The 22,852-nt window shown below is 43.8% G+C and overlaps 1 protein-coding gene across 1 annotated transcript in view; it reads left to right on the forward strand.

The window, feature by feature from the left end:
- LOC146784184 (uncharacterized) overlaps positions 1-22,852 on the forward strand; it is a 739,190-nt gene that overhangs the window by 357,756 nt on the left and 358,582 nt on the right. Inside the window, exons 12-14 of the mRNA XM_085632912.1 lie at positions 2,383-2,475; positions 2,751-2,863; positions 15,363-15,498. Coding sequence (XP_085489038.1) covers positions 2,383-2,475; positions 2,751-2,863; positions 15,363-15,498 — 342 coding nt within the window. The remainder of the gene's footprint in view (positions 1-2,382; positions 2,476-2,750; positions 2,864-15,362; positions 15,499-22,852) is intronic.

A 22,852-nucleotide genomic window follows, 5' to 3' on the forward strand; every position in this document is an offset into this window, starting at 1 on the left:
TGATCTGTTAATAGCCTCTCTTGTTATGTCAGGGATCCTATTATATTAGGGTCTGGATTCCAATAAAGCCACTATTTTGTTGCCTTTCCTCAAATCTACGTACAGGGGATCGAAGTAGACGAGAAGTGGTAGTTCCATGGTTGGAATGCCATGTTAACCTATGCACTCTCACAAACTAACATGTTTATGACAGTGCTTAATTTGTAAAATAATAAGTGCTAGGGCTCCGACCAGGAGCCCACTGCAGCTTATACCACCCATTGCCCCTGTCATCGCTGCCAAAACAACTACTAATCCTTTCTCTCTCCTGCAAGTGCAACATTCCAGATTATTCCAGGTCACCAAAGCTAAAGGAATGATATGGGAGGCAGGTATTAGTAATTCTATTGTGTATTGTATTCCTAAACACCCGTTGTTATGCTCATCTCTAAGTTAGATGAGCAGCGCCACCATGTGGCAGACTGTAGTAAGTGCAGTGTTGACAATTAAGTGGTGGTGCCGAGCACCGAAAATCAATTAAGTGGCAGTGCAGAGCATGGGAAACCACTGGCTCAAATTAAGCACTGGTTTATGGTATTCACTAACTCCTCTCCAATCTGTTTTGACACTGGAAAAGGTTGAACATTTCTCTCAGACAAGGCAGGAATAAAATGTTCTCCCTGGGAGGGGAAAAAGGGGTGTGGGGATTTGACTTTGCAATGTAATTTTCCAGAAAATGTTTTGCAGGAGCAAACATACACATGTATATTTGCTCATGCTAATGATGGGGAGTATGATTTCCAGGCCTACTTCTGGAAACTCTTGTGAATTCCTGAAAGTTCTAAAATGTGCACCAATACATGGAAATTTACCAAAGGGGTCATTTTGAGACTTGAGAATCAAACCCCTAATTTATGCTACCATAGCCCATAATGGTTTTACACTGTTTTTCCAGTATTAATCTTTTTTAAATATTGGCATCCCTTAAATGTTGCATGTTTTTTCTGTGGGTTTTATTTAAAAAGCAATCACCAGTCTTGCCTTTCAGCTTATTGAAGTATTTGCATCCAGTCGGGAAACATTATTAACCGCCTCAAATTGTTACATTTTGCAAATGTGTTCATGTTTTTATACTGGAACCACTATCAGTAGCGCAAGCTGAACTTAAAACTTGCGGCATTTCATTACATTGTTTGGTCTAATAGTGAAGGGTTTCCATTAATGAATAATTTATCTAAGTTTAAATATGTTATACATACAGATACAAACCTCGCAGTGGCAGACATTTCTTTTTTTCTGAAATCCATAGTGTGGTACTGTAAACTTTCAGCCTAAGGGGTTTTCCTTCCTTACATACAGATGTGGCAGTTGAGGATTGATTATTGAGTACAGTGGCAATTAATTATAAGGTGTTGAAGTACTATAAAAAGGATATTGGTTATCAGTGAAATGCGGTGCCTTAAAAAATGTGAGCGAGGCAATTGACCTCTGAAGATCTATAATACGGGAGGATTATTCAAGTATATCTTTTAGCATTCCCTTTGGTGGAACCCAGGGATACATATGTTTTTCACGAATTAGAACACGTCAACTAGTCTACAGGAGAGATACTACAAGAGTGCTTAGCAAACACCATTTATTTTGCTGTACACCACTCATTTTGCTGAAAAGAGAAAGGACAGTTAGACATAGGTCCTGAAGAAGGTGGTTACCAATTGCTTATCCCATCGAAATGTGTGTTTACCACTGGGGGGATGGATGTTTATCCTCGTTTGAGTGTCTATGACTTTGGGCATTTGGTGTGAATGTGACAAAGAAGTGAGTTTGTGATGATTTAACATTATGTTTTAGCAAAATGTTGAAAAATTAAATCTATTGTGATGTTGAGAAATCTGATAATGATGTGTTGTAAATTATATAACATAGATAAAAAATGTAAAAGATCTTATGATGAAATGAAAATTAATTTTGTGAAGATATTGTTGGGTCATCGTCTATTTAGGATTAACTGCATGTGAGAATTATGCAGGCTGATCAGGAAATTCTTAGTAGTACTTAATGGCAATGCACCCCATTCCCGAGCCTAAAAGTATTGTTACAGGGGTACCCTTTGTGAGATTGACCACTGTCAGTAATGTAAGCTTGAACTTACAACTCGTGACATTTCCTTAAATTGTTTGGTCTAATAGTAAAGGGTTTTCAATAGTGTATCATTTAGCTGCCAAAATAAGCTAGAAAACTTGTTGTCCTTACCAAAGCAATATGTCCTGGGCTTAGGGCGATAGCAAGTCATACCATCTACATCTCACTAAGACTGTGTAATACTGGAATATATTGAACAAATAATGACTGTTTTAAGTAGAGAAGTGCTGCCTCATTTTACGTTTTGTTTTTCATTGTCAGGATCTAGTGCTTGAGGAGGAAAGACTATCACAAAAAAGATTGCACATCCGAGAAGTGGACCAGTCAATTAGTGACATTACACATCAGAAGAAGGTACTTGAGCACCTGAACATCTTTCTGTCATAAGCAGGACCGAGCTTTGCACATAAACAAAGTTGGAAGGAATCAGAAGAAGCTCAACCATTTCCTTCTATTGGCAGCTTAATTTTACATGCTTCTCACCAGACCATTTTATTATTGGGTAGTAAATGATTAAAATAAAATCTCCTTAATTTGAAAATACCTACTGTATTCTATTTTTGTATTCAAAATACTTGTAATCCTTCTCATTTGTCTCCTCTTTTCTGATTATTTTCTTCTCTTTTCAGAAAATGCTTCAGGAGCTGGAGTCTCTAAGACATGCACTGGATGTCAGTGAAAAGGATGTGAAGAAAGCAGAGAATCGAATGAAGGAAAACCAGAGCAGAGCAGACGAGAGAAGGTACAGGAGGATGTTGTACAGGAACACTGCTCCTTCTCCTTGTTTTAGTAAAATTTCTACAACTCTTCTCTTACAATAGCTAGACTAGAGGAAACATTTATAGAATAAGATGGCTTTAAGATTTGTCCTATTCTTTAGGAACCTTTTACCTTTGCTTTTGATGTAGGTTCAGATTGTATCTTTCTTGCTGGTGACCAATGGTTATAACCATATGGATTTGCTCCAAATAGATATCATTTGCTAGTCATTTGAATGTCTGTTTTTGTAAAAAGAAAACAAAATGTGTTTGTTCATCTAAAAGTGGCAACATTTCAAAAGTTAAAGAGTAAAAGTTAATTACTTGTAGTCCTATTTCTCCATCATGAGTCTTCATTCATTTTATTGGTCCCAAGTCACAAATACATTGGTGCATGTAGGTACAGCTTACATGTGCAAATGGCTTAAATGCAAATAATTGAGAAATGGTAAACTTAAGTCGTAAGTCAATTTTCTCATGTTCAGTATTACTCGAGATGATACAATATTTTGCATGAAAATATCCCTGTTCAGGCCAGGGGCGTAGGAGTTCCAGGAAATCGAGTCCTTGAAAGTATAGGAACATCCACAAACTATACAGTTTGTGCGTATTCACAATATTCTGTCTGCCCCAGTCTCACCCTCAACATATTCTGCGATTTTCTACTGTCAAGGGTAGAAGTAAATACTTTTTCAGTATTATAGAAACATGATTGTCTTCCCTTGTGTAGAAGCAATAGTCTTTTCTTATTTTAAGAAAGGTGTGCATCTTGTTCACCTTCGAAGACTTTATTGCCTCATTAGAGCAACTTAAAGATAGGCAGTAACTAATCATTTACATAAGCAATAGATTTAACTGCCTACAATTAAAAGCTTTATTTTATTGTTTTATAAGTTATGGTTGGTGTTTAGTTGCTCTGATTTTATGCTCCATTTTGCCTGGACGCTCGCTTTCTGTCTGGTACACCATTAACTGTACTTGATCACACTGATAAACGGGTAGGGACGGCATGTCAAAAGAGGCTGCGATGCAGACCGGATCTCCTCTGCAAGTTCAGAGGGAAGATTTTCCACCCCAACCTTCTGTCGCTGAACTTGACAGCATGGCTCCTGAATTCATGCAGTTTGGACATTTAAGCCTTTCACAGGAGTGCATGGACATTCCTCTACCAGACGTTGTTATGCTTTCAAGTAGAAGAGATTCTACATGTGGTGTATTCAGAATGATTTCCATCCTATTTCGAGGCAGGAGGATGTAATATTATCAACCTTCTCCATTTAGCACAATTTGGCCTGCAATTCTCATCCATTAAGTACATCTTGCAGCCATAACTGCTTACAGCAAGTCCCCTACACAAAGGTCATTCTTCCAGATTCCTGTAGTGAAAGATTTCTTAAACGGATTAAAGAAGGTGTTCCCACCAGTGTGATCTTCTTCTCCCCCTTGGGAACTTCACCTCTTTGCCCCTGTCTACTTTTCGCTGTTGTGCCTTGTTCTCTCCTGTGCAAAGTTGATATTGTTTGTGCTATTAAAATCTGTACACATGCCAAATAAAGTCTAAATGTATTTATTTACAAACCTGAACTGAACTGTCTGTGAATCGCCTATTCGCTTGGACAGAAAGTCTTTCTGCACCCAAACACGAGGTCCTTAAGCAAAGGCAAGACTCACATATATAGAGTTTTGGGTGCTGGTCTCAAAGGAAATCACAAATTATTGTAAAACAAAGGAAGTACAAAGGTGCTGGAGTCTGAAATCATGAGAAAGGAAGAAGGCAACCTACAAATGTAACAAGAATGTAAACTGTTCAGACTGCTGCTAGTTCATACTGCAGCGAGGTGAAAATATGGATAGCTGTAACATAATACTGGGGGTGGGGAAGGGTAGGCTAACCGGAGAAACACCGCTATAGGATTTAGCCACCGGGGTGGAACTGGGGAGACTACAGGGCTTCGCAAAACGGGACTTAATAGGAATTTCTAAATTGGGTGATCTATGGGTGGGAAGAGATATGATAACTTTAGAAGATATAGTGAGGGAATTCAACCGGATTGATTCAGAAACCTATTGCTATCTACAGATCAGACATGTCCTGATTTCCTGAATTAAAAAAGGTGCAGGGCTGGTGTTATCCTCACCATTGGAAGACCGACCACTTGCAGAACCTCTGCTCAAAAAAGATGTATCATTGATGTGTAAAGAAATTCTGAATATTTCCCCAGACACAATGCTGCATCTTTTTTTATTTTTTTTTTATTCTTTTTAAAAAAAAAATGTATTGTATTCCTCATATTCCAAAACGGGCGTTCTAGATGGGCAGACCCGCCCTCTCTCCTCAGCCCGAATGATTCCGATGCCAGTATTTAAGGTCTGAGGAGAGGTCGGAAGGAGACACCCCTCTAGTAGCAACTGTTTTCTTATTCCACTCCGTTCCATTCAATCTGTGTGACCCTTGGATGGTTTGGAGACAAAGAACCAACAGTGTCCAGATGAAAATCATTGGAATACTCTCATCTGTTCCGCCATGCCACGAGGGCCGCCCAGATCTTATCATGGCTTGTGCTATTGCAGGCCATATCGGATTCACTTATATATATAAGGTACTTCAGACATTCTGCAAAATTAGGGGCATTTTCGCTTTTCCAGGCCTCGCATATTTTCCGTCGTGCCAGGATGATAACGTAGAAAATAAATTTAGAAGCCCGATCATTCAATTCGAGATGCGGTGTTAATCCGAACATAATCATCCCAGTAGTGACTGCTAATTGTCTGTCTAGTACCTCAGACAAGAATCTTTGTATTTTAAGCCAATAATTCTTTAACATTGGGCATTCTACAAACATATGCAAATCATCTGCGGCCAGTAGTTTACATCTCGGGCAATAATGTTCTAAGCTTGTGATAGTAGCTAATTGTTTTGGTGATATATACACTCTATACATTGTAAAAAGGTGATTTCTTTTTAGGGGGGCAGACTTAACCACTGTATGGAGCAACGTGAAGGAATCCGCTCATACATCTCCTAAGATGTTAACATCTGAATCTATGACATTGCCCCACAATCTTTGAAGTTCGGGCTCCGTCACACCCTCCACCTCGATCAAAGCCCAATACCAGTAGGATAACTCTTTTTTCCATCTACCCTTTTTATTTACTAGATCGAACTTCGGGTTTGGGATGATAGTATTCCATGAGATAGTAGCCCACCAACCCGATAGCTGGTAATATTTAAATCTAGTAAGTGTTCCCCCGGTCAAACTCGAGAGGGATTCCCAATCTAGGAGCTCTGAATCTCTCTGTATGTCACTCCAATATATTAATCCTGCTGTTTTGAGGGGAGATGAAAGCCTATCCTTGAGACAGTCTGGTGTCCCCGGTGGATCCCATATAGGTGCTTTAGAGGCGTAATAGGGGATGTTCAATCTTTTCCTAATATACATCCAATTTTTCAATGCCGTGCCCAAAATTTTTAATCTAACCTTTTTGTAGTATTTGGGGTCTCCATATTTGAACAGAAAGTATTCCTGCCCTTGTGGGATACCATGGAGAAGCGCCTGGAACAATAAACCTAGAGAGGAGGCATCTGTCTTATCTGCCAGAAGTCTAAAGTTTTTGAAATGAAAGGAGTGGCAGTATATAAGTATGTCAGGTAAAGCTAACCCTCCCATTCTCAGGGTTCTCCTAATTTTCTTCCAGGAGATTCTCGATGTCTTTGTGTTCCAAATGAAAGAGCCTATTTTCCCCTGGAGTTTAGCTATATCTAATGAACTAAACATTAAAGGGATGGAGTTAAACAAAAAAGTGATTTTAGGTAATATAATCATTTTAATTAGATTCACTCTCCCAAAGATGTTCAACGGGAGACCTGACCACCGTTGCAGGAGGCAACACACGTCCTTATGGATTCTACTTAGATTTACTTTTGGTATCTCTAAGATATCCTGAACTAAGTGGATTCCAAGATATCTCATGCGTAGTTTTGCTTCTGGGACAGCCACCTCCTGATTCCATTGCATGATCTCTGTCTTTTCCTTATTAATCTTATATCCAGAGATTTTCCCAAAGGACTCTGCCTGATCAAATAGCCTGGGAATGGCTTCTTCCGGATTAGATGTAAACAGTAATAAGTCATCAGCATATACGGCAAGTTTTAAAGTGAGATCCGCAATATTAAAAGGTTCAATTACCGGGTCAGCTCTCAGCTGACAGACAAAGGGCTCGATATAAAGGTTAAACAATAAGGGGGAGAGAGGACACCCCTGTCTTATTCCACGTGAAATATGAACCCAGTCAGTAAGTCGACCATTTATCAAGATTTTTGCCCTAGGGGAGAAATAAAGTGATCTGATTGCTGTTATAAAATTTTCTGGGATTCCAAACCTAGACAGAGCTAACCATAGATACGACCAGTTAACTTGGTCGAAGGCCTTGGCTGCATCAATAGCTACAATAGTCAAGGGAAGTTTTTTATCCGTAGCAACATCTATCGCAGCAATAGCCTGAAAGGTTAATTCATTTAGCTGTCTGCCAGGGATGAAGCCTCTCTGATCTCCATGTACTATAGATTTTATGACTTTAGCCAATCTCACCGCCAAAACCCCGCAAAGATCTTATAATCCACGTTCAGCAGTGAGATTGGCCTATAAGACTCAATTTTTGCAGGGTCCTTATCAGGTTTCAGGATCAGAGTTACTGTCGCTTCTGACCAGGTTTGTGGGGTTATCTCACCTAGTAACAGTATCTTGTTAAACAAAGACGTAAGAGCCGGGGCAACCTTGTCTAGACCTATTTGGTAAATTTCTACAGGAAGTCCATCAGGACCAGCTGCCTTCCCTTTTACCATTTTTTTAATCTGGTTATAAACTTCCCCCTCTTGTATTTCCGAGCTCAGATATCCCCTATCAGCCTCTGATAATTGTGGTAAATCAAGCTGATTTAACCAATCTTCTGCATCATATTCAACAATGCTGCATCTTAGACGGAGATGTGAGGCAGATATAGAGTGACTAGACAATGAGTAATGGGAAGAGACAGTAAGAGCCCCATGTGAAGTTACTATCAAATCCGGCTTTTGACTTGTCCAGCTCCACATCTTACACCACTCCTATTACTCTAGGTCGACGTTGTTGAAGATGGGAAAGACTGCTTCAGACCTCTGTGTTCATGGCTATGGGGAGGTGGGGAACTTCTTCCATAACCTGTGGGCCTGTCCTGAGATACAAAGGTACTGGACATAGCTTTGCATGTCACACGTAGGGGATACTGGGCTTATACGGCCTCGCCAAGAGATACGTCATAAATATCTGGGGATAGACGTAGCCCCTAAATTAAAACAAATATGGGTGATTCTAGATCTGTGTTGCCAAACAGATCATTGCCAAAGCATGGGGCTCCAAAGTCCCCCCAGATGTTGAAAATCTGAAAGGAGACTGGTGTATGTTTCCATAAAAAGTGGTTATGAGGGAAAGGGCTGCCCCTAGAAATGAGAAAAATCTGCACAATTAGCAATTCAGTCGTGACCTGGGCGCCTTGGGCCCAAGCTGACTCCACCTAGGGGTGATGATGGAGATTGTCATTGAAGAGAGCATCAGGACGAATAGACATGGGAGGGACAGACAGGAGGGGCATTGGGCTAGCAGAATCGTCCTTGAATGCATATGCCTTTGAGTACTAGATGGTGAAATGTTGTAATTTCTGTTGGTTAGGATATGATAAAAATTTTTTTGGTTTTTTGAAACAAAAAGAATATAAACATTTCGGCTGGCCACCCAAACACTTTATCATCTTGGGAGCCAAGATGTGAAAGAGGCTTGAAACGTCATGGATGTGCACTTCTTTTAGGCATGGTTAGCAGAAGTAAGAAAACATGGGTACAAAAATTAGTTACACTAATGTGAATATGCATTTTTATGTTCACAGTGCAGTGTAGCTTTTGTGTTCATAAAAGGTAATCCTCACCCTTCCCTTTATCGTGGCTGTAGTACCAGTTCCTTTACGTATTTGTTTATTACTGTTTTTGCATACAGCAGCCACTGCCTGTTTTTTTCTGGACGTGTATTTCTTTTCCAAATCATTCTAGGGCGAATAAGTGTGGCCACATTATTTGGAGCAATTGTAGTAATAAACGCATATTCAAATCTTTATTACTACTGTGTAAATGTCATATACCTTGTTATTACCACAATAGAGGGGAGAGTCTTCTGAATCATCATACTCTTGATCGTCACAACTCACTCTGTGCCTTTCCCATGAGATTATGTTCTAATTCTGCTTACATACCTGTGTTTATAGGGAATTTACATAAAAGGACAGAATTACATAAACTAGATATGCCAATGGCAGAGAGTAATATTTTGTGTATTACCATTGTTGATGGAGGGCAGGGGGAGCATGCCTGACTAGAGGTTTAACCTCTTCTGAATCGTTGCCCCTCTCCATACTCTGCAATGTTAATAAAAAGCACATTAAACTCTTTACATCTGCAAATATTCAGAATATGTTCCTTAAAATCATTCGGAAGTTAGAGACATTATTGTTATGCAATAAAACCTAAAAACAGTGAAATTCACCAACTATTGTGAGCTGCACGTTGTTCCTCTCACCACTGATTGTTTATGACTTGAAGGATGATATAAAAAATGACATCATGAATGACACCAGCATTATCATTTATTTCCTAAATGACAGTGCTGCAAATATTTGCTCTTTAACATATCGTTTGAATGGCACGTTAAACTCAGTCATTTTTTTACTTGTATACTTTGGAGAATCGTAGAGATGTTGCTATACCAATCTCTATACTGATCAGGTTGAGGCAGATGCCATCAGCTCAGGGTTTAGCCAAAGACTAGACCTAGTACCGGGCGCTGACTGGCCATGACAGAAAGGCATGCACTGCAGGCTGTGGGCATGTGTTGTTGTACAATGTGCCAGAGATCACTAGACATGGCTGAAAGCTGTATTTAGTAGGCTGTGTGTGGGGTGGTGCCGAGTCCAGAGCCTGGCATCTTCCATGTCATGTACCCAGTCTACTGGCCATAACTGAAGGTTGAGCCCTGAGGGCTCTTGGAGAAGAGATAGTGAGCACAGTCCCATCGTAATGCTATACTTTCCCCATCAGTCAGGTACACACTTCCTTCAGTTTTGCGAAGCTTTGCCAACTCCCTGGACTTTTTTCCCTATCCTCAGTACTCACTGGGCATGGCCATTGTGCGAAGGATATGTAGTGTAACAAGGTAATGGTACAGTTGCGCTGTGGTGATCGTTGTGCATTTTTAACTCTCCCATTTTTTGTATTTAATTTCATTTATTTTATTACCCTTGGTTTTACTCTGGGATCAGGTAGGGGCTCCCCTCCCTCTTACCGCATTTAATCTGTACAAGCACCGCCGTTTGGTGGGTCCGGGTCACAGGTGGGTCCATAATCCTGTTTGGGCGCCATCTTTGGTTGGGCTGGTTTCTCTTTCCCCCGGCGGGCGCCACTTGGAGCGCTACTGCGCCTGGACAGCCTCGCGGGACACCTATTTAAGGCGGTCCTCTTTTCACCGGTAACCTTGACAAGGTAATGGTACAGTTGCGCTTTGCGCTGCGGTGATCGTTGTGCATTTTTAACTCTCCCATTTTTTGTATTTAATTTCATTTATTTTATTACCCTTGGTTTTACTCTGGGATCAGGTAGGGGCTCCCCTCCCTCTTACCGCATTTAATCTGTACAAGCACCGCCGTTTGGTGGGTCCGGGTCACGGGTGGGTCCATAGTCCTGTTTGGGCGCCATCTTTGGTTGGGCTGGTTTCTCTTTCCCCCGGCGGGCGCCACTTGGAGCGCTACTGCGCCTGGACAGCCTCACGGGACACCTATTTAAGGCGGTCCTCTTTTCACCGGTAACCTTGACAAGGTAATGGTACAGTTGCGCTTTGCGCTGCGGTGATCGTTGTGCATTTTTAACTCTCCCATTTTTTGTATTTAATTTCATTTATTTTATTACCCTTGGTTTTACTCTGGGATCAGGTAGGGGCTCCCCTCCCTCTTACCGCATTTAATCTGTACAAGCACCGCCGTTTGTTGGGTCCGGGTCATGGGTGGGTCCATAGTCCTGTTTGGGCGCCATCTTTGGTTGGGCTGGTTTCTCTTTCCCCCGGCGGGCGCCACTTGGAGCGCTACTGCGCCTGGACAGCCTTGCGGGACACCTATTTAAGGTGGTCCTCTTTTCACCGGTAACCTTGACAAGGTAATGGTACAGTTGCGCTTTGCGCTGCGGTGATCGTTGTGCATTTTTAACTCTCCCATTTTTTGTATTTAATTTCATTTATTTTATTACCCTTGGTTTTACTCTGGGATCAGGTAGGGGCTCCCCTCCCTCTTACCGCATTTAATCTGTACAAGCACCGCCGTTTGGTGGGTCCGGGTCACGGGTGGGTCCATAGTCCTGTTTGGGCGCCATCTTTGGTTGGGCTGGTTTCTCTTTCCCCCGGCGGGCGCCACTTGGAGCGCTACTGCGCCTGGACAGCCTCGCGGGACACCTATTTAAAGACGTCCCCCCCCGCGCAGCGGGGTCGCGCAGTGGGACGCCGTCGCTTAGCCGGAGTCGTGCCAGAGTCCTGCCCGTCTGCGCCCGTCCGCGCTGAGGACGCACAGGGCGCAACAGGTTTCTCTTAGGCTCATGCGTGTTAAGTGTCGGGATGATTACCTATTCAAATCTCACTTTGCGGTCTATTGGTCATTCTATTCCGAAGTGTGATCAGCTTCAGATTCATCCGCTAAGTGGCCCCTATCGGTGCGCTTGCAAAAGATGGGCACTTGGCTCTCCTGTTTGCATCCGCAAGGGGATCTCCTCTACCGCTCCTCGAGGTAAGGGCGTAACGCCTACACTTCGAATATTTAGTTTAAATGTTAGGTCTCTGGTTCAACATCATATAGCCTTTTACGACCTCATACAGGAGGAGTCTCCTGATATATTTGCGATCACGGAAACGTGGTTGCAGGAACACGATGCAGCCATTATTAACTTGGCTGTCCCCCCGGAGTATTCCATCTTTACATTAAATCGGTCAACTAGAGGAGGGGGTATCGCCCTGGCTGTCAAATCTAGTTTCTCCTGTTGCTGGAAGGTCTTAAATATTGCTGGATGTGAAAGTGCCTTTTTCAAGATCTCGATCAGCCCCCAGTTTACGATCTCGGGGATGGTGGTTTATCGACCCCCAGGCAGTGATGTTGCACTTAGAGAAGCCTTCCCTGATGCCGTTAGCTCTTTGGCAATTGGCTGTGCCAATTTTTCTATTTTGGGAGATCTTAACCTCCACTTTGACAACAAGAGCATACCGGCAGTCTATAATATCTTAGCTGACCTTGAGGTCCTCCAATTGGATCCAAAGGTAGCTCAACCCACCCATGTAGGAGGGCACACGCTAGATCCCTTCTTTACTAATCTTTCGGAAGCCTCAATCTCTTCCATAACACCCCTGGGGTGGACGGACCATTTTCTAGTGGCCATTCGAGCTCCTTTGCCTGAGACTCTTTCTATCCTTCCTCCCAGATCAGTCCTTAGAAGGCATTGGAATAAACTTAGATTAGAGGATTTACACGAGGTCTTGGCAGCAGATCCGCTGGGACCCCTGGATAATGTTGAACTGGGTTATGACCAGTTCTGTCAGTGGATCACTAGGGCGCTTGACTTATTGATTCCTATTATGGCTAGTAAATCTCGCGCTAGAGATTCGAGCCCCTGGTACGACAGCACCCTACGTGCTTTAAAGGGTACTTGTAGGCGGGCTGAGAGAGAGTGGCGGAGGCACTATGACGCGGCTAAGAAAGCGTTGTATCTGACCTCCGTCAAGGCTTACCATCGTGCCATATGTAGAGCCCGCGCGGCGTTCTACTCGGAAGAATTCTGCAACAGCTCGAATCCATCTAAATCAATATTCAAGGCCCTCAAAGACCTTTTGGCTAAAAGAACCTCTTCTCCGGTATTGGCTTCTACCTCTCATTGTGAGGCTTTGGCATCCTTCTTTTTGGAGAAAGTGCAAGCTATTTACCGGACGTTTTCTCTTACGGGGCCACCATTGGGGACTTTGGTGGCTATCCCGTGTCTCCCTACCTTGGAGTCTCTTCCTCTGCTTTTACCGGAGGAATTTGATGGAGTAACCCAAAAAATCAAGTCTGGATCACCTCTGGATCCATTAAGGCCTGTCTCTTTCAGAGATCAGTCCTTTGTGGGACGCCCTATAGTGCGTTCTCTTATTAACATCTCGCTGGCGACGGGCATGGTCCCAGCTAAATGGAAGCGGGCAGTGGTCTCTCCTATTTTGAAGAAGCCTTCATTGGACCCTTCGAGACCGGAGAATTACCCGCCAATTTCTTTACTCCCCTGGCCGGCAAAAGTTATGGAGGCCCATGTTAACCAGGCTCTTTCTGACCATCTCACTCGAGCCAATATTCTGGATGATACTCAGCATGGGTTTCGTGCTGGGCATAGTACGGAGACAGCCCTTCTCGACATGGTGGAACATCTGCGTAGGGTGTTGGATGGGGGACAGACGGCGGCGCTAGTATTATTAGATCTGAGCGCCGCCTTCGACACTGTCTCACACCTCATCCTTCTACGTCGCCTAGAGGAGATAGGCATTGGTGGGTCCGCCTTACAGTGGTTCCGTTCCTTTCTTGACGACCGTTCCTTTTGCGTTGCTATACCACCTTACCAGTCCAAATTCCATCCTCTGGGCTTGGGGGTGCCGCAAGGTTCCTCGCTGAGTCCTACGCTTTTCAATCTTTATGTGAGACCGCTGGCTGATGTCGTCAAGCAGTGGGGCATGACGATGGTCTCTTATGCCGACGACACTCAGCTAGCGGTCACTATCAGCGGGGATGCTGAGCATGATGCCCCCAGGTTCCAGAGTGGACTGAGGGCGGTGGCGAGTTGGATGAATGTTAACTGTCTCCAGCTCAACGCTAAAAAGACTGAGGTTATGGTCGTCTGGAAGGGGCGGGAGCTTTGGGGAGATACATGGTGGCCACCGGAGCTTGGGCCGGTTCCAACTCCGGTCATGGAGCTGAGAAACTTGGGAGTATGGCTGGAGCCCGCTCTCAATTTTGTGGGGCATTCTAAGAAAACCGCGGCCTGCTGTTTTGGGGTTCTTCGTGGTCTGAGATCCGTCTTGAAGTTTTCTGACCCTCCAACGAGGCAGCTGGTGGTTCAGGCGACTGTGATCTCTCGCTTGGACTATGCCAGCTCCCTCCTGGTAGGGGCAAATCAGGCGGAAATTAGCCGCCTCCAACGCATCCAAAACGCAGCAGCCAGAGCCATAGTTGGCTTGCCCAGGTCTTGCTCTGTCTCCAGGACTCTCCGATCCTTGCATTGGCTGCCGGTGAAAACTAGAATTAATTTTAAAGTTCTATGCCTGGCCTTTAAGATCCTGAAGGGCTTAGCCCCTCAGATTCTTCAGAACCTTTTGTCTTTTTATGTACCAACTCGCTCTCTGAGATCGGTGGGCCAAGCACTTGTGGTGGTCCCGAGGTTTAAGCTCAGTCGTATTGGAGGTCGGTCCTTTCGGGTGAAAGCAGCAGTGCTGTGGAATTCTCTCCCGTTGGAGATTCGCCTGATGGACGACCTTCTGTTATTTCGTAAAGCTTTAAAAAACGTATTATTCTAATTTCTTCCCTTTAGTGCTCCCTGTTCTTTCTTTCTGTTGTTGTTAGGTGCGGCTATGTTTACCTTGTCATGCGCCAGGACGCCCCTTAGCTGGAGCAGCTGTGCGCAATACAAATGCCCCTAACATAACATAACATAACATAACATAGTGCGAGACCTATGGCTGCACCCTGTGCTTAGTGCCCATTCTTCCTTTCCCACTGTGCATGGATTATGGGCATGTATAGCGGGCACAGGGCATGGCTTTCAGCCAAGCTTTTTACAGTCTCCTCTGTCCTCAATACCTGTTAAACTTGTCATTCGGATGTGTGCTCTGTGCACCGGGTGTAGTTCATGGCCAAAGGCCACCCATTCCATGAGTTTGAGTCCAATAATTAGGATGCTTTAAGACAAGATCATCGAAAGGAGAGCAATGACTTCAGAATATAGTTTCATTAGTGATTACACATTGCCCAGTCAGTGCCTAATGTGCTTTCACATGGTGTTAAAGCCATATGTTAAAGCCATATGGTGTCCAATCCTTCCATCTTAGCCTTATGAGAGTAGCCTACTGCATCAGTGATTGGGTTTCATTCGCACTTTTTAGCCATCGAAGGTCTCACTTGTAGGAAGCGTACACATCATTTACATGATTTAAGCGAGCAAAAGATTATACATACTCTAAGCAAGACATCTGGGATTTCATCAACTAAAGTGCACCATTTTTTTCTTTGGAATTAATTGATTGGCATAGCTGTGTATTTTCTAAGTGGTCAATGAAAGTCAAAAGAAGAGGGGCAGAGGGAGGTAGGTTGCAGTGTATTATGTAGGATTTTACTATTTGTTTTTTTTGATTGTAGAACAGAACTAGCATTGTTGGAGTTCAAACGAGACACAACCCTGAAGGAACTGCAAGAACTTGAGCAGGAGCTCAGTGCAATTAGAAGGCAATGCTCCAGTGCCCGCAACAGTCAGCTCACCGTGTTCCAGAGTGAGGTAAACCCAAAATCAGACTGGTGGAGGAATGGCATTGTATGGGAGTATCAGGCATTCATTGTGGAATACCAGACCTGTTTCTCTTCACACTATCAGATTCTACTACCAGATAGCATGGATCACATCACTGTACTGCTCTCTGTTTCAGGATCTGCTTCATAGATGTCGTCTCATTAATGGGCTGTGCTGTAGGAAAGCATGGATCTCTTCACTGTACCGGACACTGCTGTTGGATAGAATAGATTTTATCACGCTCAGCTGTACTATAAACTGGATTCGCTGTATGTCTCTGCTGTAGGATAGCATGGATGCTTTCACTGTGACAGGTTTGCCTATAGATTCAGATTTATTTTTTCACTGTATCAGGCTTTAATGTAGGCTTGCATGGATCTTTTCCCTTTACCAGGTTATGCTATATAATAGAACCTTCACTTTGACAGGTTCTGCTGTAGAATCATTAAGTGTATCAGGCTCTGAAATAGGATATCAGGGATCTCTTCAATGTGTCAGGATCTGCTATTGGATAGGTGGACCTTTGAACTATATCAGACTGATGGAAAATATTACAGATATATTCAATGTTGTAAGCTGTGCTGTTAAATAGAATAGATTTCTGAACGACATCCGGCTCAGGTGTAGGATGTCACGGATCTCTTCAAAGTAGCTGGCATTGCTACAGGATAGAAAAGTTATGTGAACTATATCAGTTCTGCTGTAGATTAGCATGAATCTCTTCACTTTGCAAGATTGTCCGGCTTCTTTTGGCTATGCTTCTACACTGCTGTATACCGCATCAGCGAGTCATGCCATGCTGCATGGTAGCTTAGAACTCTTCAATGTGGCAGGCTGTGCCATAGGATGTCATGAATTTTCATTATATCTGGTTCTGTACCATAGCATGGAGCTCTTCCCAGTATCTGGATCTGTTGTTGCGCAGCATGGATGTCCTTCTCTAAGGTGTACAACAGAGTAAAGTTGCAGGGTGCTGGAACTATTTTAAATTGTATATTTTTTTATTTTTAAAAGCATGTTTGCATAGAAAATACACATAGAAGAAGTTACATTTTCTGGGTAATTTGTAAATCAATGCTATAAATTGTAATCGTTTGCAAAAAAACACTCTTTTCCAATTATCTCTTTCCAGAAAAAAACAAAGTAGAAATTGTGACATTGCTTTTAGATTGAAGGATATAGGTGACACTTCACCTTTGAAAAATATAGAAACTGTAATGCCCCATCATGCTTTATATGGTCCTTAAGGCTGTTCATTTCTATGCTTCACCACCTAGGATGCCTTCAAACCTGACTGACTTTTCAGACTTTATTTCCCATCTAATTGTCATGATGGAAGGGAATTTCTGGTTTCATTCAATGTCTTGAGAGATTAGTCAGTTTTATTTTATATTTCTGAAGGTAGGTTTTCGTTTCTTCTTGTTCTCCCTGTCAAATTGAACCTCTCTTGTCTGACTCTTCATTACTTTCTGAGCGTAATTTGATAAATGCCGTTCCTCTGAGATTATCATTATGTGCCTTCTTCCCAAACCCTACCTTCACAGCTAAATGGTCTGTACGTAACTTGAATGTTAAGAGGGTTTGAATGTTATAGGAATGGAACAAAAGCTTTTTATAACTCAAAGTAGATCTTCATTAACTATCACTGTGTCTGCACTGCTTTTGCATCTCCAGCCGAATCTATTTCAAGATGGGTACTGTTTTGTATAACTACCTGGTACCAGGTCCCTCCTGTGAAGCATCAGAGTTCACTGTAATAGTGTAAAGCATCCTATACTTCTTTCATTAGAAATGTGCCCTTTTCAGAAATTTGTAAAGCTTTGACTTTGAGGTAGGTGCATTACTTTACATGCGTTACTGTATAAACTCTGAGGATAGGGTCAAGCCTCATTATTCAGTCTCTTTGCTTGAATTTCCTTAGTAGGTGTTCCTGTTTATCTGTTTTTCCTTCTCCAGCTTTTGGATGACCTTTATACTTTTCCAAGTGTAAAACTCATCCCGTTCTTCCCGTTCTTCTGGTGGTAGTCTTTGGTGCTGAGGCCTGCATTGGCACCTTATCTTTTAGCATTTTCAGTGCTGGAGCTTTCTGCACTAGGAAGCTCAGTGCTCAGCAGTTGGACACCAAGAGAGCTGGAGCAGATGGAGCTATTACTGCCACATAGATTTGGAGACAGTCTCTTACAGGCAAGACACGTAGGATCCTAGGAAATTAGAACATTGCTGCTCCTACAAGGATGACCTGAAGGGCGATGATGATGATGGCTGTCTCCATCTATTAGATACCAATTGGAAGGTCAGCTATGCATCCTTACCATTAGGTTCACGCCCTCTGCAGGAAGATATTCTAGCAAGCCACATCCATCAGAGATGCACTGAAAGGAGGGAAGGATTTACAACAGTTCTCACCTTCCAACAAAGAGCCAAAACAGTTTAACAAGATAGATTTCAGAGCCACGCTCGTACAGCACCACTGTCGGAGGCAAAGTGTGCGATTTTGATTCCAGCTGTGAGGAAATCACTTCAGATGCTTTGGTGCTGGAGACTGTAGTATTAGGCTACAGCTTCAGATTCACTCAGTTCCCTACAGAAAGGCCGTTCAGCTTTGCACTCTAAGTTCTCTAGTAAGTCACTATGCAAGTCAGTCTTTAACATAAAAAAAGCAAAATGGAACTCTACCTAATTCCATCACTCTGACTCCTAAGAGAAGGCACAGGGGCATCACAGTGTCAATCGCACTTCATCGAGTTCTCGCACAATGGAACAGATTCCTGAATGCACCCCAAATTTACCGGGCCATGATCTCCACCTGCAGCAGATCCAGGTCTTCAAGAAGGCTATGCTTCAGATTTTCAATGCATTTCCGGCTCTATACGATTTGCCTTTGGGCCCCATGGAACTACATGGTCCTCCACTGGGGTTTCCGCTGGCGGATCCATCTCTGATACCATCTGTCCCATTTCTAAGCCCGTGCCAATGCTGGTACAGACTTTTCCAGCCCGAGATCCACATCAGTCCCTGCTGCCCTGACACTATTACTGATGCCACTGGTGCTAAAATGATCCAGTGCCAACATCAATGTTGGACCCTAACTGACTTCAGCTCAAGCCCAACTGATGTTGCACCATGAAATCATACAAGCACAACCGGTGACCATGCCACCAGACTCTAACCCAGTGCCTCAGCCATGTCGCACCTTCCAACAAAGGCTCTATTATCTTTTTGGTTCTGACTCTGATCCTATGCGATAGCAGGGGACAACCCAAGATGGTGATGGTGATGGAGTTGGCTTGCTTGTCTATTTTACAGAGAATGTAGTCAACATTAATTTACAGAACATCCATGGGCTTGGTACCGCACCTGAGACATAGTTTGACTCACAACTTGGGCCACCAACGGAGAGTGCCTCCTTCCCAGTGGTTGTTAGGAGGACAGGTGCCCTCCATCTAGTCTGAATCTAATGTTCTGACAGAAATTTTGCAGCCTGGGTCAACAACTTCTGAGCCCTTACTTCTCTTTCATGGTGCTATTTTGATAACTACTTGGTCTAAGTTTTGCTCTTTCCCACCTGCGAATTGACATCACAGACCAGCACACAATGGCCCGGTCTTTCTCATCTAGCACGCAATCCCAGAGACTCTTCTTGTACAGTCCTCTGCCATTAAAGGGAATTCAAACTCCTTTCCATCCCGTCCTCTAGATAAGAAATCCAAGAGGGTTTTTGATTTTGGCAAGCACATGTTTTCCACCATTAGCCTAGCACTGCGGTTTGTAAATGCTGTTTGTCTACTGGGCCCCTGCACACATGCCCATCGGGACATGGCCATCGAGATCTTGCTGGCAGTCTAAGAAGACTGTAAAATCTTCTTGGCACAAATGATAGATGATGGACAGGACACTGTCAAATAGGTTATTCGTGCAGGTCTGGACTCTGTAGATTGCCTGGGAAAGGTAATTGGCACCAGGGTTGGCAGTTGGCAGACAGACGTAGATTCGACCTATAGGTTTCTCTGACGATGCTCGGGCATCCCTACTGAATATGCCTTTTGATGGGTCTTGACTTTTCAGTGAGAAAACGCACTCTGCATTAGAATGCTTTAAAGACAGCCTCCTTGGGGCTCTTTACTCCTGCCAGTTTCTGCATCAATTCTGAACGCTTCAGATCTATTCCAGAGAGCTGGTGTATAGACAGAGATAGCCTTGCCAACCAACAAGCACTCTAATCCTTTTGACGCCTTGGACTGCAATAACACTAGAATGGAACATGGCTCTAAATAATTACCTGTGACTGCGATTAATTAAAGCATTCGTCCCATCACGTTTTTGAATACTTATCTCCATCGCCCTTAGTACAACAGGTATGACCCAGACGAGAGCATCTTTTCTCAATAATAGCGTTCCTGTGTTTTCTGGCAGATTTGAAGCAGATGAACTGGCAGTCAGTTCCTGGTTAGGGAATATGACTGACAGGTTGGCACCCATTAAATCAGGGTCTAGTGACCTGAGACACCTGTAAGCTCAGTGGTTTGATGAGGAGCTTAGATCAATGCAGCTGCACTGTAAAAAGCTTGAAAGAGCCTTGTGTACGCTCCTGAGGACAAGATGCGGCATAAAAAGGAGCGGTCTATTTACCATCAAGGAATACAAAAATCTCAAGCAAAGTACTCTGCTAATGAAATCATTACATCGAACAACAAGCCTAATGAGGTTTTTAAAATCCCTAAGAAGTTTGTCGATCCTTCCACTCTTTCTCAACTCCAGAAAGCCTCTCCGAAACTTTGTTCTTAACTTTCTGACTTTCTTGAGAACTAGATTCTGGGCATTGTAGAGACTTTAAATGCAGCAGGAACAAGCAATAGTGTAATGGGTTAGAAGGCCACAATTTACCTACTGCTACAAAGAGTAGAGAGTTCAATTGGTCTGGAGGTCAGCCCTTGATAGTTCCTTTCTTACACTCCTGCTCTTTGATGGAGTTCTCCACCATCTCATTGGAAGGCTCCCCGACAACCCCTACCCCCCCCCCCCTTCTGGTCGCTAAAGCTGAAGTCATTAACCCCTCCCTGAATTTGCTGCTAAACAACTCGCTGCGCCAGGCCACTGTTCCCAAGCTGGATGCCACTGCTAAAAAAACCCTTGCCAGACTAGACTGTCCTCGCCAACTACAAGCCGATTTCTTTGCTGCCAGTGTTTTCAAAGATCTTAAAAAAACCAATCAACATACAACTTTCCAGTTATCTTGATACCAATGAGTTGATGCATCCTTCGCAATCGGGATTTCGCCTGGGATACTGCACTGAATTCACTCAGTTAGCGGTTTCTGATATTATTAAACTGGCTGTGGACAACAGGAAGATAGTCGCCTTACTGCTACTGGAACACTCACCAGCATTTAACATGGTTTCCCACCCTATCCTGATGCAACGCTTGCAGGAAATTGAGATAGGTTGGACCGCGTTGGCCTGGCTGGGCTCCTATCGATCGAGCAGATGTCCGTCTGTGTGGAGGCCGACATTTGCATCCAACGCCAAACCCATTAAGTTTGAGGTTCCCCAGGGCTCTGCCCTGAGTCCAACATTGTTCAATGTCTGTTTGTCCCCTTTGGCAACCCTAGTAGAATCCTTTGGAATGCAGGTCATCTCTTACACTGTTGACACACAAATCCTTCTAACTTGGGGCGGGAAAATCTCTAGCACCCAAGTCAGATTTGAAGCATGTCTGTCTGCTGTGTTTCATTGGATGTGCTGGAGTAATCTCCAGTGCAATACGAGTAAGACAGAGGTGCTGGATTTTCGATTTCTGCCACCCCCTTGTAGTGTGGGGAGGTATAGCCTAGTTCTGCCCCATCTCCTCCAACCCCTGCTACAGTGGTTAGGAATCTCAGAGTGAAGTTCGATAGCAACTTGTCCTTCAAATCACAGGTGGAGAGTGTAGTTGAGACCTGTGTTGGCCTACTCCAGCTTCTGAGAAAGTTCATGTTCTTGCTCTTGGCTCCTTGCCAAAAGATGGTAGTTCATGCCCTCATAACATCCCAGCTGGACTATGTCAATGCATTGTACAGAGGTAGCTCTGTACGGACATAAGAGACTCCAGTTGGTGCAGAACGCTGCTGCCCTGCTCCTGCTTAACATCCAGAGGAACATCTCTGTTCAGGTCCATCTTAAGGAGTTGCATTGCTTTTCCATCCGGGCGGGACTGAATTTCAAGGGACTAGTGCTATCCCACAGTGCTTTCTAAAGCCTAGACCCCAAATATCGAACCAAGAGACTTCCCCTCTATCATCCATCCATAACCTTATGCTCTGCTGACACATTGCTGGTAGTGGTGCATAAGGCGAAGAGGAAGAGATGGGGCGGCACCTCTTTCTCTGCAGTAGCTGCTGCAGCCTGGCATACTCTTCCTCGGTACCTTTGTGTTGTTAAGGATGCCTGTTACTTTAAATGCGGCTTGAAAACTTGTTTTTTTAACGATCCCTTTTAGTCTATGTTCCTCTCTGGGGAGTTCAGCGGTCAATGAATCTGTAGCGCTGGGACACTCTATAGAGTAGCCATGGGCTTTACAAGCTTCATTTGATTTGATTCGAGCCGGTACTCATTGGGCCACTAGAACCTAGCCAAATCAGACTGAAGAGCTGCAGTCAGGGCAAAACCAGTCTTGGGTTGTTTGTTCTGCTTCAGGTGAGGCCCTGGCCTGACAGTTCAGACTGGACAGTTTCTATTGGAGCAGAAAGGTCTTTCTTCCTCCTGTCCTTTCAATCCTTCCCACCCACTATTCCTCTCAAGCCATAGTGAATTTCAGACGAGCACCTGTCCGATCTATTTGAAAGTGATGTGCCTGTTGCTCTCCCAAGAGTACCATCAGGAGAGTGCTGGACTCGGAAAGATGGGGGGGGGGGGGGCAGAGGGGGTGTTCTTCTCACTGTCTTCTCTTTTCGAAGGAGGACGAGGACCTCAGAGCTTTTGGCTGCTAAATGCCTTTCTCCGGTAGGATAGGTTAAAAATTCTCATGTTAGTCCAGATCCTGTCTGCTCTGATAAATTTGTGGCCTGGTGTGCTGTTGCTTTCCAAAGTTACCCTCAGGAGATTGTTGGATTCGGAAAGAGGGGGGTGTTCCTATAGCTATTTACTCTTTCTTAAGAAGGACAAGGGCCTCAGGCCTATTCTGAATCTTTGGCTGCCAAATTCCTTCCTCCGGAAGGATAAATTCCAAATTCTCTTGCTGGCCCAAATCCTGTCTGCTCTGGACCCAAGTGACTGATTGGCGTCCGTGGATCTGAAGGATGCTTATATTCATATACTCCTCCTGAAATCCAACAGACGTTACCTGTGGCTCAAGGTAAGCCAGGAGC

The sequence above is a fragment of the Triturus cristatus genome, chromosome 11 (assembly GCF_964204655.1).
Source record: "Triturus cristatus chromosome 11, aTriCri1.1, whole genome shotgun sequence".
Lineage (NCBI taxonomy): Eukaryota > Metazoa > Chordata > Amphibia > Caudata > Salamandridae > Triturus > Triturus cristatus.